Genomic DNA, 15552 nt, shown 5'->3' with positions numbered 1-15552 from the left:
AGAGCCCTCTAAACTCATCAGCAAATCACAATTTTACTGCTTCTTGTCTCAGTCTCTGTCATAAATGTGGTAGGTTTTGAAAAAAGTTTGAAAAGATTAACTCAAGAAATAAAAACATAAGAATGAACAAAAATTACCCCCCTGAAATCTCAAAGAAATAACAATCTTTTTTTTGCTTTATTTCCTTTTTGAAACTATGTATCATTTTATACTTGCTTGATTTGTGAATATTCTTTATTTTATAGTCTTGATTTATTGTTTCATTTTATCACTTCATCGATCACCTTACCCAAGAGCATTCACTTTCTTAAAAAGATAGACAGTGTAAACAAGAAATGGCCAGAAAAAAATCCTAGAACTCTAGAAATACTTTAATTAGACTTTTTTCTTTTTAATCACAAATGGAGCAAAAGGATGCTGACACCGCAATCGCCAGGCTGGAGGCCTAGAAGACGACCAAAGCGGAGTTTTATGGATTGTAAGTTGATGTGGGAGAAAAGGATGCAGAGAATAGGGTTACATGGAGGAAGATGATTGTGGAAATCTCCGAAGGGATCAGTCAAAAGGTAAAAGAGAATAAATGAAATGAAGATGTTAGCTGAAATCTGGAAACACATTTTCATTGAGAAGGCCGGAGGAAAATGAAGAAGAAATCTAGTAATAACTGTCAGTCTGATCAATCACCTGGATCAGTAATTATCGCTCATCCTGATCAATGGCTGTGGTACAGGGCCCTAAGACATCCTTGGAACTCTACTTGTGGTACAGCTGCGCTCGCTATACCGCACCAAGTTGAATATTGATGTCAGCTGTGAGAAATGACTGACAAGCTCTTCTACAAGTCATACAAATATAAATTGCTGGAAATGAGCTGTCAATTGTGAAACCTCTCTGCAACACGAAAAGATAAAACATCACCCATTTCTACAGATATGGGTTTTACCTGAAACACAGAGACCCATTAGTTTTGTGCTGATGGGAAATATATTCAAATCAGGAGAACGTCTTCCAAGCTGATGTGACTCTCTGCCGCAAAAGTGAGCACCGCCGTCATGTGTCTGACAAATAGGCGTTTGGAAGGCATTTTTTAACCCTTATCTCCCCTGAAGTCTTGAACTGATGTTCTAACTATGCTTCATCTCTGTGTTTCACTATCTATCATTCTGGCACTATCTTTTTTATTCTTTGGCTCAAAATATGAGTAAGCTCTGTGCGCATTAGTGTGTGTGTGTGTGTGTGTGTGTGTGTGTGTGTGTGTGTGTGTGTGTGTGTGTGTGTGTTTATTCTGCACTACTGGAAAGACACTGCACAATAGAGCTGACTAATGCAGAAATAGACTGCAGGCTAAGCTGCTTTTTTCTCCCTCAAAAGTGTCTTGAAAAGTGAAGACGCATTACATGCTTGTTTCCGTGATATTTTTATCAACCTCTCCGTCTACTTTTCTGGAAATGTGCAATATCACGTGGAGTGTATATAAAATATCACCATGAGCATTCATGTGATTTAAAAGAGGCCAAGTGATGGCACGGAAATTGTTTGTGCCCAAAGCACTTGCATCAGAAACCGAGTTTGACTGATTTTCTCCTGTCCATTTTTGGTAAAAGGGCTATTTAGCTAAAATGTCCAAAATAGTGGTTTGTTTGTTATCTTCTTCTGATCTCACTAACATGTTTGCAACATTAATTCATGCATTCTTTCATTCATTATCTATACTGCTGTTCCTGCACTCAGTTTCGTGGGGCTGCTGGGGCCACCAGTCAGAATAGAACCAGAGACTTTCTCCCCGTGAGACAGAAGCGCAAATCACTGCACCCTTCTTGCTACATAATCCTGTTAACTTATACAATAACATTTGAGGATATTGTATAAACTCCACCAGAGATCAGATCAACTTTTGAAATCAAAAGTGAAAATGTTGTGTGGATGTTAAGGATTGTTGGATTTTAGTTAGTTAACAAGCCATGCACATCACAATGTCATATCACATGGGTTGTAGTCAGTGTGTAAATCAAGTGGCACTGGCAGTGACTTCCTAAGTGTCAACCAAAAATCAACAACATCCTACAAACAGTTTCCACAAGAGAATGAGGATACAACAAACTGATCAGATACTGTAATTCAGATGAGGGATATTGATTTGTGGGGATTGGTCGGCAAATACGGAGATACATTTCTGTTGAATCCAACATTATTTGGTAAAATCCCCCGACTGATCGATCTGTTGTAGTCATGTTATTGGATTCATTCACATCTTAACTGGTCTAATGCATTTTCTCACAGATCCAATTTAATTTGAATCACCACTGAAATGTCTTTGGCCAGCTTATTAAGCCTCTGTGACCTGGAAAATATGATTGTAAATAATTTTCATATTTTAGTTCCATGTTGTGCATAATTTAAATCTAGACACAGCAAAAAAAAAAAAAAAAAAAAACGTCGACAACTTCGTGTCATGAAGTTTAAAAGTGAGTGGACAGACAATGCGTGACTTTGTCTTTCAGGGCTAAGAAGTCGTGCTGGAACGAAAAGTGAAATAAAATGTTATTACAAATTTATGTGAGCTTGTTTATGGCTTCTTTGCTCTTGAGATATCCTTGGCGCAGACATCCTCGGCACGCCATTCCAGCTTTTCATTGCAAGTTATCTTTGGCAACTTTGACACTTTGTTGATACAGGTCCCAGATCAGCTACAACCATCAAAAAATTGCTTCTTTTTTATAAGAACAACTTCAGTTGGTCTGATATTGGTACAACTGTCACATTCTTCAATTTTACTACCGCTACTAATAAATATATCTCTTTCAAGCATTGCTTTTAGTTACTTCATTATTGACTGGGCAAAGTTTCTTTTCATGTAACTTTTACATGGATCTGCATCTGTGTTTACACATAATCGGTCACAAATAAAGACAAATCCCGAATCTAATGACGCAGACACACACACAGCCTTTCATTAGGAAATGAACAAACTGATTAAACCAAATGTATAAAACTCCTGGAAACACTTGTGGTTAAGGTTTATATATAGAACAAATATATATATTTTTGGAAATATCATACATGTGTAACATTATAAACAAATTTTTCCAAGGATATTGGAAGCAAGATAACAATTTCAAAAAATACATAAGCGATGTTGCAAATCCCATCACTTGTGTTCCCAAATGAATCTCTGTGGAAGAGTGATTTTGACATTTTGAATATCAAAACTGAAAGAGAGCTTATAGAATCATATTATATGAATTCATGTTTGAATGTAATGATAAATGTGATCCCTGAATTTATAACACTAATCTGTTGAGTCCTTATGCCCATATGTCTTGTTATGACCACGATATTAGCTGTATAGTACACATGTATGCATGTCCATTCTCCAGTTATCTACTACAAACCACACGGTATAATACAGCATAAATGTTTTTTTAAAAGATAAACAATTGTCTTGTACAGTGCATTATGAGTTTTTTTCCTGGATGTACTCATAGCTTTATCTTACCTTTAAAAAAACTTGATATTAGACACATTAGTCACTCCGTCAGTTCTCGAACAGACAGGCAGAGAAAAGACTCAGCTCAAGAGCTAAGATGTTTCTGCTCAGAAGCTTGAAGGTTAAGAACTTTGGGAGGCTGGAAAAATCATCAAACAATACAGGTAAATGTTTCACAGATATATTCACCTTCCCCGCAGCCGTCAGGTTGAAGAGCTTTTCTAACATTCATCTTTACAGATCTAAGATATGAGAAAACATGACTGGTGCTTCAGTGAAACAACGCAAGGGAATGTTATATTTTATGGGATGGCCTTTTTCACCTGAAAGTCTAACCTCTGACTGGAGCCGCTCCATCAGCTTGGTGGTTTTCGCTCATTCTTCAGCACGCTGTCGGATCCTGCTGTATTTCAGCAGCGCGGGCAGTTCTTTTGTGCAGACATACCAATTTGATTATTCCGTCTGCAGTTTAGTGCCTCGATCGCAGATAAGAAGCTTCACGCAGCTAGTTTTTTTCAAGTCTTTTCTGCTTTTTGTTTTCACGTCAACAGTTCATTCAGCTCAGCAATTCACTTTTGTACATTTCTGACCCAAACTGTACAATGAAATACCCATCATGACTGATGGTTATATTTGAAAGTTACATGTACATTTGACAGTCTGCCTTGTATTTTCTGGCCTGAGGCACACTCAAATGTTATGCAGTCCTCATGTCTTACTTCCAATCCTGCAAGATTCAAATATCTGAGTGGTATACAACGTTGCTGCACTGAGTCATGAGGGACAGGGGGTGGCGTTGACAGGTCCGGTGAAAATGAATCAAGTGTCTCTTGCTTCAAAGGGCACTGAATAGCCTTCAAATAATCTAATTGGGAACCCTGCTACTCTGTATTTGGTTGCTTTTATAACCTTAATATTCATTCATTCATGATCTACACTGCATATCCTACACTCATGGTTGCTGCCATTAGGTGAGAGGTGGAGTTCATCCTGGATTGTTGGCCGGTCAGTGGCAGGGATTGCATACAGTCACTATTGGTTTGTGCGCATACAACCATTAACTCTTATTCAAATTCTTGGAAATTGGTGTTACCATTGAGTCGTAGGAAATAGGAGAACCTTGAGGACACCTACGGCGACCTGGAGAGAACATGCAAACTTAACACTACCTGTCAGAATTGAGCCAGACTTTCTTGTTGTGAGGCAGAAGCGCTGACCACTGCGCCACCGTGCTGCTAACTCTGACATCAACATGTGAACTAAAGGAGGCATATTACAGAAATAAGTAATGGAGCCCCTTTGGAGGGCTTTTGAACACACAATGTAACCCCCCTCTCCCCACACACACACATACACACACAAACACAGTCCCCCTCATAGGGCCGGGTGATTATGGCAGATTATTCCACATTGAGGTGATTAGGATGCTGCTGCTTTATAGCAGAGGTGCTGTCTGCAGCTGTCAAACTGTGTTACGGCCACCAGGAGATCGGGCTGCAGCATGGAGAGCACGCACAGTCACCAATACAGACGAAAACTCATGATTGATCTGTGGATGAGGGTCACAACCCCCTGCTGCGTTGGTGGTAGTCGGTGGGTGTATCAATTAACAGGAAGTAATTTGTGGTAAAGCCATCCCCTTGCAACAGGGTCTGACGTGATAACATGAAGCCACCCCCATGCCTTTGTTAGGAATATGTGTTTGGGGTGTGTGTGTGGGGGGGTGGGTGGGAGGGGGGGTGAGTGAGGCGGGGGAGTCCATCTGCCACTGAGTGTGCTGGGTCAAAAAGCTTTTGTGGAGGTGTGATGAGTTAGATAGATGGTTGTTGTCACCAACTACTGGTTTAATCAAGTGAAAGCGGCCCACTGTGTAATGTGCTCACTGCAAGCAAGCTCGAGTGATGAAAACACACAAACACACACACAGACACACACACACACACACACACAGACAGACACACACACACACACACACACACAGACACACACACACACACACACACACACACAAACTCTAACCTGAAGATGTACAAGATAGTCTGTTTTTTTCATCTGATGAAAGTCATGATATTTTTGACAAAAACATCAAATGCTTGATGATGATTCATTTTGATTACTCATTAGGATTAGAGGAATGGATCCGAAACTGAAATGAAGACACATGATGCTGTATCTCACTAAAAACTCATCATTAACTGAGGATTTAGGAAAAATAAAGTGAAACTATATCTAATCATGTTATCCTGACAAGGAGTAGGGATAAGCCAATCACAGGTCAGACATACAAATCATGATAATCAATCAATTAAAACGTTAAATATCCCCTCAAAAATCCGGAAAGCTCATTGTTTCAACTAACCCTTTTATTGCACTTAAATTTTCCATAATCGCAAATAAACAAATAAATAAATAAACAAACAAACAAACAAACAAATAAATAAATATTTTTTTAAATAAATAAACAAAAGAAATAAAATGAATAAGCGTGACAGCCTGTCACTTTTCAATCACCACAATCCGAGTAAATCACCCAGACCTGAGATGAAGACTGCGCATGCTCGTTCACTGATGAGCCCAGCTGTGCTGAAAAGAGCCAGCGAGCGGAAATTTCAAAATAATATCGATATTTCTTGGAAAACGAAAACCCTCACCAGTTACCATGTCGTTGTGTGGACAGCACAATTTCATGTAGGGCATTTTTCTTAACAATAATGATAATAATAATAATAATAATAACAATAATGATTTTCAAAGGATTTTAAAGGTTTTTCTGTTTATTCAAACATTTCTTGTTATTGTCACCATGTCTGGTACCGTACATTTAGTAATTTAACATAACATAGATATTGTGAAATCTAAAAAGCCTATATGAAATTGATGAATTCAAAACAAACAATTAATCAAATTTAAATGCAGAGAAGGAACGTTTTATTGGCAACCTTACTATGTGCCAGTGCCAGACCTCCTATTTTCTGAATAGGAGGTCTGTATCGGAGGGTAATTGAGTTGAAAAATAATCAATCAATAAATAGATTGATAAATACATAAGTAAGTAAGTAAGTAAGTAAGTAAGTAAATAACTAAATGCATATTTTGAAATCATATTAGACGAATTAACCAATATTATGCTATCAGACCAAACATCTAAGAGATGGCATTCCTGATATATGCTTAAAATTAAACAACGTTGCAAAAACAAAACAAATAAATAGAATGTGTGTTTTGAAAATGTTGATAATGGAAAGCTTGTAAATTTTCAACCAGTATAAGAAAATAATCCAAAGAAAATCTGTGATTGAGATTTGGACGGAAGATATACATTTTGTTTTATTTTGAAAAATATATCGGAAGTGTCTGTTATCCTCAACAGCAGCTTGATCATGCTGCTGGAGCGGCAGCGGCGGTGGATGTCCCATCAGCAGTTCACACCCAACGGGGCTGCAGAGCACCGTTCCTCCGGCGCCAGCACCATGATGCCCGGGTTCAAATCCGTAGTCTGAGCCGTACCGAGGACACCCGCGAACGGAGCAAAGGACGCACACACACACACACACACACACACACACACACACACACACACACACACACACACACACACACACACACACACGCACACACACAATTATACACGCGCGGGAGGAAGACGGAAAGAGTGTTGCAGAGACGGGAATTCCGCTGCGCCTCGGAATTGTGCATTTCTCTCCGTCCGACCCGCTGAAGGGAGAAGTCGCACTCCGCGCCAGCAAAACATGTCATCGTCGGGCAAGGACGCCAACAGCGGGCACTACGCCAACTATGTGGGACCGTACCGCCTGGAGAAGACACTGGGCAAAGGACAGACAGGTTAGTGGATGTGGCGTCCGGATGCGGATGATGCTCCGCGGCGTCACCGCGCCTCTTTCGCTGACATCACGCCGGCAGCGCGTCCGAAATGTGCAGATGCGGGGGGTTGGGGTGGCAAAAAAACTGCGGGTGGAGGGTTTGTATGTGCGTGTGTGTTTGTGTTTGTCGGGTTATTCTCCTCGTAGAGACAAGAGATGCCGTTAACGGTGGTAATAATGAGGGTGATGATGATGATGATGATGATGATGATGATGACGGTGGTGCGCCTTTAATCCTTGTTGTCAGGCAGAGAGGACTCGATGATAACGGATCCTTGTGATGTTTCTTGTCTCTTTTTTTCCGTTCTAGGATCCATCTGTCACATGTGCCAGCTCTGCAGAGGCAGAGGCTGTCCGACTATGGGTTAAGACACGCGCGCGCGTGCACGCACCCACATAGACGCACGCAAGGCAGCCGCAGCCTTTTTAAGTTTTATCCCATCATCTTAGAAAGAGAGAGAGCGAGAGAGCGAGAGAGCAGGTGTCATCCTGCAGAGCTGCTCGATCGAACTGGTGATCTTGACTAGGAGTTGGGTTTGCAAACGAACGGGCACTTTCGGGCTTTTTGCTCGAATGATTCACGACGCATTTTAATTTTTGTTCAAGAGAAATCCATTCATCTGTTCTGTTCCGTTATGATGACAGAACCGTTCTTAGTTTATCATGACCGAACCCACAGTGGGTCTGCAAGCCAAAGGACTGACGTTGGCTCCATCACTCTGATTTTTGTGACGTCACAACAATATTTCAATGAGCCAACTACAATTGGAATAATCCTGATTTTAAGGGTCAAACAATGTCTTTAAGTACCTGGCCATCATTGACTTTACTGTCATTTAAACAGGCCTGTTTTACACTCATGCAGAAATTACTGGGTGCCGTGACTATCTGCCATTTTTTTTTTTTTTTTTGTGGGAGGGTTTTGGGTGGTGCTGGGCTTGTGAGAAATTCTTGGAGTCCTTGGTCTGATGGGTGGGCTGGTGAATAATTGTTAGATTTACAACAAGTTTATACCATTTAGGTTGGTGAACCTTGGTGAATAAGCCATTTGATCAGTCAACAAAAATATTCCTTGGATTATTTGAAAGTCTTTGGACGTGTGTAATGTAACTGTGATACGTAAATAATATGGTTTCTGTGTTTATTATGTTTGTGTAACACTTGTGAAAGTTCAAGTATTTGGGATGTCTAAATATGAGTCAGTACTTTTTAGTGTTCAGTTGTAAGTACTTTTGGGATACCAACTTGTAAGCATGTGTTGGTCTTTGGGTTACTCTAGATGTAAGCATATTCAGGTATGAGTAGTATAGCAGTTGTTAGTACTTTTGTGTATGGAGACTGCAGTTCCAATTCAGTAAAAGTAATAGAGGCTGTAAGTTATATGTGTTTTTTTTTTTAATAGCAGTTGCAACCATATGAAAGTATTCCGGTTGTTTTGTAGCTTAATTTTTCGGACAAATTTGGAGTATTGTTGTTGTAAGCATGTGACGATGCATGTTGTACTTCGATTGGTATTTCAGTCTTGGTATGTGTTTATGCGTGGTTTAAAGCAGTAGGTGATATTTGTGTAGTTGTCAAGGTTTGTCACGATCTGCAGCATATATTAATACCCGCAGTTTTAATTTTTAAGGGTATTTGTTTTTAGTACCGCAATTGTAAGTGTGTGTTAATGTGTTCATTTGTGCTATATGGATCCTGTAAGTATTTGTCGTACTTACAGTGGCACAGTACTACTGCAGTTCTATGAACATGCAGGTGTTGGTTTTGTTTTAGTTGCAAGGACGTGTCATTATGTGTAAGTCGAAAGCCTTTGCCAGTTCTTGCGGTACTGCAGTTGGAAGTAGCGGCTGGTTTGAAACCAGTGTAGGTCCCGTCCTGCAGAGGCAGCAAGAGCAATAATCACAACAACACAGGGGCTGATTGTTGACAGCAGTAAGTGCTGGCTTCAGTCCAGTCTTGTATCCACTTCGTGCTGCCGAACGCTGACACACAAAGTGCGTGTATGTGTGCGCGAGGTCAGTGTGTAGCTCCGCACACACTCTACGTCTCTGTCAGTCCGTCAGCATCCGAGGGTCAGTGGTGTCGTTGGTGCGTTCGTCTGCGCCGCTCAGACCGGCTTCATTGAGTTAGAGCAGCTGCGTGGTGTGTGTTTGTGTGCATGTGTTGTGTGTCTGCGTGGCTCAGGCTGGGTTCACATGGCCCACCATCTGTGAGAACACTCAGCCAGAAATGATCAAGGTGTCCCCCTCCAGTTCCAGCATGTTCATTGTACTGCTGCTCCTCTCCCTGGCTGAATTATTCATTACCAACTAATTAGTTGGACTCTAACCCTCTGTACCCCCTCCCACATTCATCTGAACGCAGTTCCATCGAGGTTGCCTTTAAGTCACATGAGTGCACGGAGTGTGACCGGCTCTTCAACGGGATGACTTGTGGTAACCGAACCTGCGGGTGGATTAAAGGTCCTGTCCTCTTGTCGATGTGACCCCTTCCATCACCTCTGCTGTGATTATAAAGAGTATGGATTTACAGCTTCCTGCATGTGATCTCCCACTGGACAGGGCATGGACTTGACATATATCAAGTGTTCGTACAGTATAATCTTTTTTTTTTAATAGGAAAACGCATCGAGATTCGTGTTTGTTTTTCCATTGTGTCTTTTATCCACCAATTTGCTACATTCTTTGCCGGTTCACATGTTATTTCAATCTTAATCTTAAACCAGCAAACAGACTATTGGTAATCTTGAAAGTGAGCAGGAAATGAATCAAGGATAAGAGAGAACGCAAGCTGTTCCAAGATTGTGATCAGTAATTACATGGTTATAAGTGGGGCATTTGTGTGTTGCCCTATTTGTAAATTAAAATGGTCACATTCTTGATGCTGTGTTAAATTCACTTATTAAGGGCCTCTTTATCAATTATTGTTCATTGTAGTTCAGACAGTGCATTTATGTTGAGGTTGTGTAGGCTAATATTCTCTACCCAAGCAGACATTGTGACATATCTTCATATATAGAAACGTAAAATTATGTGCTGTATTTTTTTTTTTTGCTTTGCTAAAGCTAAGCTTTGCTAAAGTTAATTTTCCACTCGGGCAGTTACGTTGTGTAGTATGCGCTTACACGTTCCATCATTAAATGTGTGCTGACTGGAGAGCTGTGAATTCCCACCCACACGGATGACATGTCAGCAGTATCAGGCCCTGCCGTGTGTTCAAAAACTGCTGTTTGCCCACTTGGAAAACAGTTGATGTCTGCTGGTGGAATTATGTATCCCCCTCGTGGCAGGACCTGAAAAACAGCGAGAGGATAATTGCTCCTGCCCGTGACGGCGCTCAGTGTGAGTGAGATCGACACAACCCTCGCACGCGTTGATTCAGGTGGCCATGAGAGTTTCAGCCTCCCTATCAATGAGACAGGATGGTGGGAGTCAACATGTGGGTGTCTGGATGCTGAGCAGCTACAGCAGCGCAACACGCCGATCAATAAACACACACGCGATGACGAGGTGACAAGCAAAATCGCAGTGGCGCAAATGTTTTACCATTGTTGATTGTTAAATGGCTAGAAATAATCGACTATGGGCACTAGTCTGCATCTGGACTTTGCCCTATGTGATGAGTTTGTCCTTTTCAGTAAATGGAAAAAAAAAATATTGGAGTTGGTTTACAGGCTTTAAAAATGAACAAAAATTATCTTAAAAGGGTTGATTACCTGAGGAGTAATTTCAGTCAGAATTAAGGTTAGATGTCATTTGCCTTTCAACTGGACCAATGAGCCTTGTTCTTTGTGAATGTAGTGTTTTCAATGTGTATTCCTTTTTGAAATGCTACTCCTGCACCGACCCCGGTGTTTCCATTCCTGGTTGCGCTGACTCAAGAATCTGGTTAAGTGCATATGCATGAAGTGAAGTCCAAAATCATACAGAAAATTTTGTGTGTGTGTGTTTATTAGTGTTTTAGACCACTTATCCAGCGTGCTGAAGAAGAGTAAAACACTCTGAGATTCAATTAATGGAGAGCTCGTCTGCTGCGCTGGCAGACATAGAAGCCTGTATGTCATTAAACCACCTCCACAACTGTAGGGCAAGTCTGACACAATGCTGTGTGTGTGTGTGTGTGTGTGTGTGTGTGTGTGTCTATTTCAAATATGTCTTTTTAAAGCAGCATCACCTTCATATATCAACGCTCCATGGAATTTCTCAGTCTCCAAAATGTAACTTAATCTCCTTAAGTCCCCACCATGATAAATAGCTGCCTCTCTGTTACCAGCTGGGATTTTGCATCCAGAACAATGGGCTCGTCGCATGTCTAGCAGTCAGCACTGAATGGCGAGAGGCTCTGCTTTTGCCGGGGCTGTCAGTGAGTCCCGTTTTTTCCCGCCTTTTGTTTGTGTCCTTCACGATGGAGTCACAGGTGAACGTGCTAAGTACAGTGTAAATACACATGAGACCCGCTGAGATCATATGACTTAGGTCATCATCTGAGATGGTATGAGCTGCATGTGGCCTAGTTCTATGAACAGTGTGAACACAACACACCATGACTCCCTGACCCTGAGATTACCGCTGTCTGAAGAGAAATATGGAAATATGTCGTAAGTGTTGTTACCACACAGGGGTAAAAACAGTGGCAGTGTGTTTGTGTGTGTGTAACAAAACCATGACCCTCTCTCGCCAAAAAAAGATCCATCTCAACCAGTAGTCCCCCCCCTCCCCCGTCTATTCATCAATCAATCAGATCTTCTAATACTAGACATTGTCTATGTAAAGACAATAGAAGATTTCAGGGATATAGACAAATGATGCTTGATTCGATCCATCACAGAAAATAAGATTATTGATGAGTTTGGGTTAATTTTGTATGATGTGTAGAACACATCCCAGTCTGGTTACTCACACAACTTACCATATTTGGTTTCTGCCAACAGGAATGATGTGCAGTATTTTATTTTTTGTCCCCGTACAGAGCTGAGAGTTGTGACTTGAGCGTGAGTGGTCAGTAAAGACATGCTGAGACACATTTTAATTCCAGGTGTGAGGTGACCGTGTGAGCGTGTTGTGGGTGTGTGGGGGATGGGAGGGGGTCGGGGGGGTGAAGTACCCCTCTTCATATACTGTTTCCCATGGCTTGTCGCAGCATTTGCTTTCACAGTGTTTGCCAACAGTGGCGATCGTTGCCATGGTTTCACGTCTCCTCCTGAGACGGTGACCACACGTCTCCTCCCTGGTTACAACATCATGTCGCAAGTCATCTTCTGGTCTTTGTGCTCATTTGCAATGACCAAGATGTCAAAAAGATGCTTCGATCAGATGGCGACATGGTGGCTTAACACGATTGCCATCCTAAATATGCATTCCATACAACCGTAATATATTTGAAATGAAATGAATTAATGACTTGGTTTAGAATAGTTTTATTGAAGTCTACAAGCTGCATAAGATTGACATTCTTAACCAAAGTACAAGATGACATCAGCAGCCCAAAGATATTCAACATATTGTCATATAAATGTGACAAATAAAGAGCACCGTGAACATTTTTTTCTATTATGATGGATTAACCAATTTCCAAGTTTGTTATTAATCTGAAAAGAGGTCTACTGGACCTTTCCATTAAATTTTGCAATATTGTATTTAACTTCATAAGTTGTCTTGGATTTTTCATGGTATTTGGGAATAGTCAGACCAAAACAAAAAAAAAAGCTCAATGAAGTCATAGGTACTTATAAAAAATTAGGCCAAACTACCCCATAATGCAGTGATTCCCAACCTTTTTTGTACCAGGGACCAGTTTATGTATGAAAATGTTTCCATGGACTGGTTAGAGGCGCGGAATCATCAAAACTTTTGTCAGTTCCCAGTATTTAATCTGAATACAACGATTACACCATTCATTAGGCAATTACAATATGAGCTGCGGTAGTAAGGCGAAGTCGGAAACTATTGTTTTTCAAAATAAGCTCCAAAAGATCTAATGAAAAAAATATCATTTGTACCAAGAAAGATTTGCTTTGCGGACCGGTACCAAATGATCCGGGAATGGTACCGGTCCAGGGACCGGGGGTTTTGGACCCCTGCGATAATGGAAGATATACATCTTTGGGAAGAGTTTCCAGGCAGTTGTAGCAGGATGAGAACAAAAATGCTGGCTATTGATGATAGAGGCTTCCCTCTTGCTATTTAGTGAAGCATAATAAGTGTATTGGCTTAGCTTAGGAAAAACCCAATGTCATATGCCTTTCAATTACACCTCATCCATGTTTTGGCTCACACACATATTGGACTGAGAAATAATAATGTCATATTACCAGACTTCAATTTCTTTAAGCAAATACAGATAGAATCAATCCCCGGTGGTTGCATACATTGAGCGATGCCATAAGGGTAGCAGAGGGTTCACAGATGAGATTTACATGCTAAATTTGGGATTACACTTAAAAAAACATATATAAATAAACCGAATATGAATGAGGAGTAACAAAACAAGTAGAAGATTTGAAAACAAAGTGACAAATCTCTGGTCTGATAGGACTTTGGAATAAAAACATGATAAATAACTTCATTTTACAAAAAAATACCAGTGTGTGGCAAATATGATAACTAGTCCTGAAAACCCAGGAAACCATTTTAACATCTCATCAATAAACAATGTAGAGAGTTTATGTATAAACCCGTGTGTGTGTGTGCATACTTTCTGTATGTGTGTGTGCATCCTTGCCTTGTCAGATAATTGACATAGAACATCCTAAAGACTGTTGCACAGTGGCCTGGTGGAGGAGCTTTTTTGTGTGTTTGCACACTCGCAAGTGCGTAGGCGCATGTACATAAGTGCATAGTGTGCTTGTGTGTGTGTGTGTGCGTGTGTGTGTGGAAGTGGTTGTTGTATAGGCAGCGGGGAGGAGAGCCCCACACAGATGGCTGCCTTTAGGTGGCTGAAATATACAGCTTCATTATCAGCAGGTTGCAGGTGGTAACGCTCCCACAACTCTCACCCAGCATGCATGCATATGGATACCCTCCTATGTGTGTGTCCCTACATTATGCATTTGCATACTTGAATGTGGCAGGATTCAGAGTGATTTTTTATTTTCTTTTTCTCTTTTCATGGTCCTCTGTGTGTGTCATTAAACTTTATCTTATTATGCTGCATTACATTTAAAACAACAGCAAATATTTATGCCACCACATTTACATACAGAGTAAGGAAAATGAAAATAGCGCAAATACTGTCTCATGATTTACATCATGCCAGAGCAAGAACAAGAAATGCTCACTTAAATAACTCTATGTGAAGAAAATACTGCTATTCTACTATATTGTCATTATAGACCTAATAATAATGATTGAAGAAGAACAAAATAGCATGAAATTCTGCTGAGTGCTTCTTACTCAAACTCCTATGACCAACCTGTTCCATTTCAAATTTTTTTTCATTTTACTGTTTTTATCTCATTATATTTTCAATATCTACTGCAATTTACAATCAACCTCAATTTTCCTATCTTAAAGCATAAGCAATATGAGCTGTCTTGGAATTGTAGTATGTATGACATAATCAACTGAGCACTCCAACAATTCCGCCATAAAATAGAGAGAAATCTGATTTACAGTTTTCTTTGCAACATTGATTAAGGTGCATAACAATTGTACCTGAGTGTTTTAACAGTTACACAATAGCCATTAAGTATTGATCCTTTTCTTCTTTCATCAAGCCACTATATTGTGTATTGAGTATTTATTACCAGTAGAAAGTGTCAAGTTGTAACTGCATCTATGTTTGAAATTCTCTGAGAGTCCAGTTATAATAGAAGACTGATGGTAGTAAACCTCCGCACTTGCAGATCAAGTGGAGTTCCAGACTCTCAAGAACCCAAGTGTGCCGACTGTCATATTTTCAAGTGACAAAGGTGCTCTTGTGCAAGAGTCTCGCTGTCGAACAGCTTGTCAAGGCTAACAAAGAAATCCATGCACGAGCACGTTGGTCCATTTGCATTGGATCAATCAATTGAAGCACAAAGCCCTCAGCGTCCGAACGACCTGCTCCCACACGCCGGCTCGTCTTCCTCCTGTCACCGTTGGCCTGCCATGTTGCTGAGGAACATGACATGTTGCTTTGGATAGTTGCTCCACCTTTTTCTTTTTTTTTTTTTTTTTGTAATTTGAAATGAGCCTGGGATAAAAG

At 40.5% G+C, this 15552-nt stretch overlaps 1 protein-coding gene across 7 annotated transcripts in view; it reads left to right on the top strand.

Moving 5' to 3' along the window:
- Nucleotides 1–6902: 6902 nt before the first annotated feature.
- Nucleotides 6903–15552, top strand: part of LOC147235651 (serine/threonine-protein kinase BRSK2-like) — a 117354-nt gene continuing 108704 nt past the window's right edge. For all 7 annotated transcript variants that reach the window (XM_086143791.1, XM_086143793.1, XM_086143790.1 and 4 more), the window contains exon 1: nt 6903–7330. In XM_086143791.1, the coding sequence (XP_085999917.1) occupies nt 7237–7330 (94 nt within the window). In that variant the 5' untranslated portion in view covers nt 6903–7236. The remainder of the gene's footprint in view (nt 7331–15552) is intronic.

Source organism: Fistularia commersonii, chromosome 3 (genome assembly GCF_037954325.1).
Source record: "Fistularia commersonii isolate RoL2024-O1a breed Wild chromosome 3, RoL_Fcom_v1.0, whole genome shotgun sequence".
Lineage (NCBI taxonomy): Eukaryota > Metazoa > Chordata > Actinopteri > Syngnathiformes > Fistulariidae > Fistularia > Fistularia commersonii.
The sequence above is the reverse complement of the archived record's forward strand: the minus strand, read 5'-3'. Positions and strand labels throughout refer to the sequence as shown.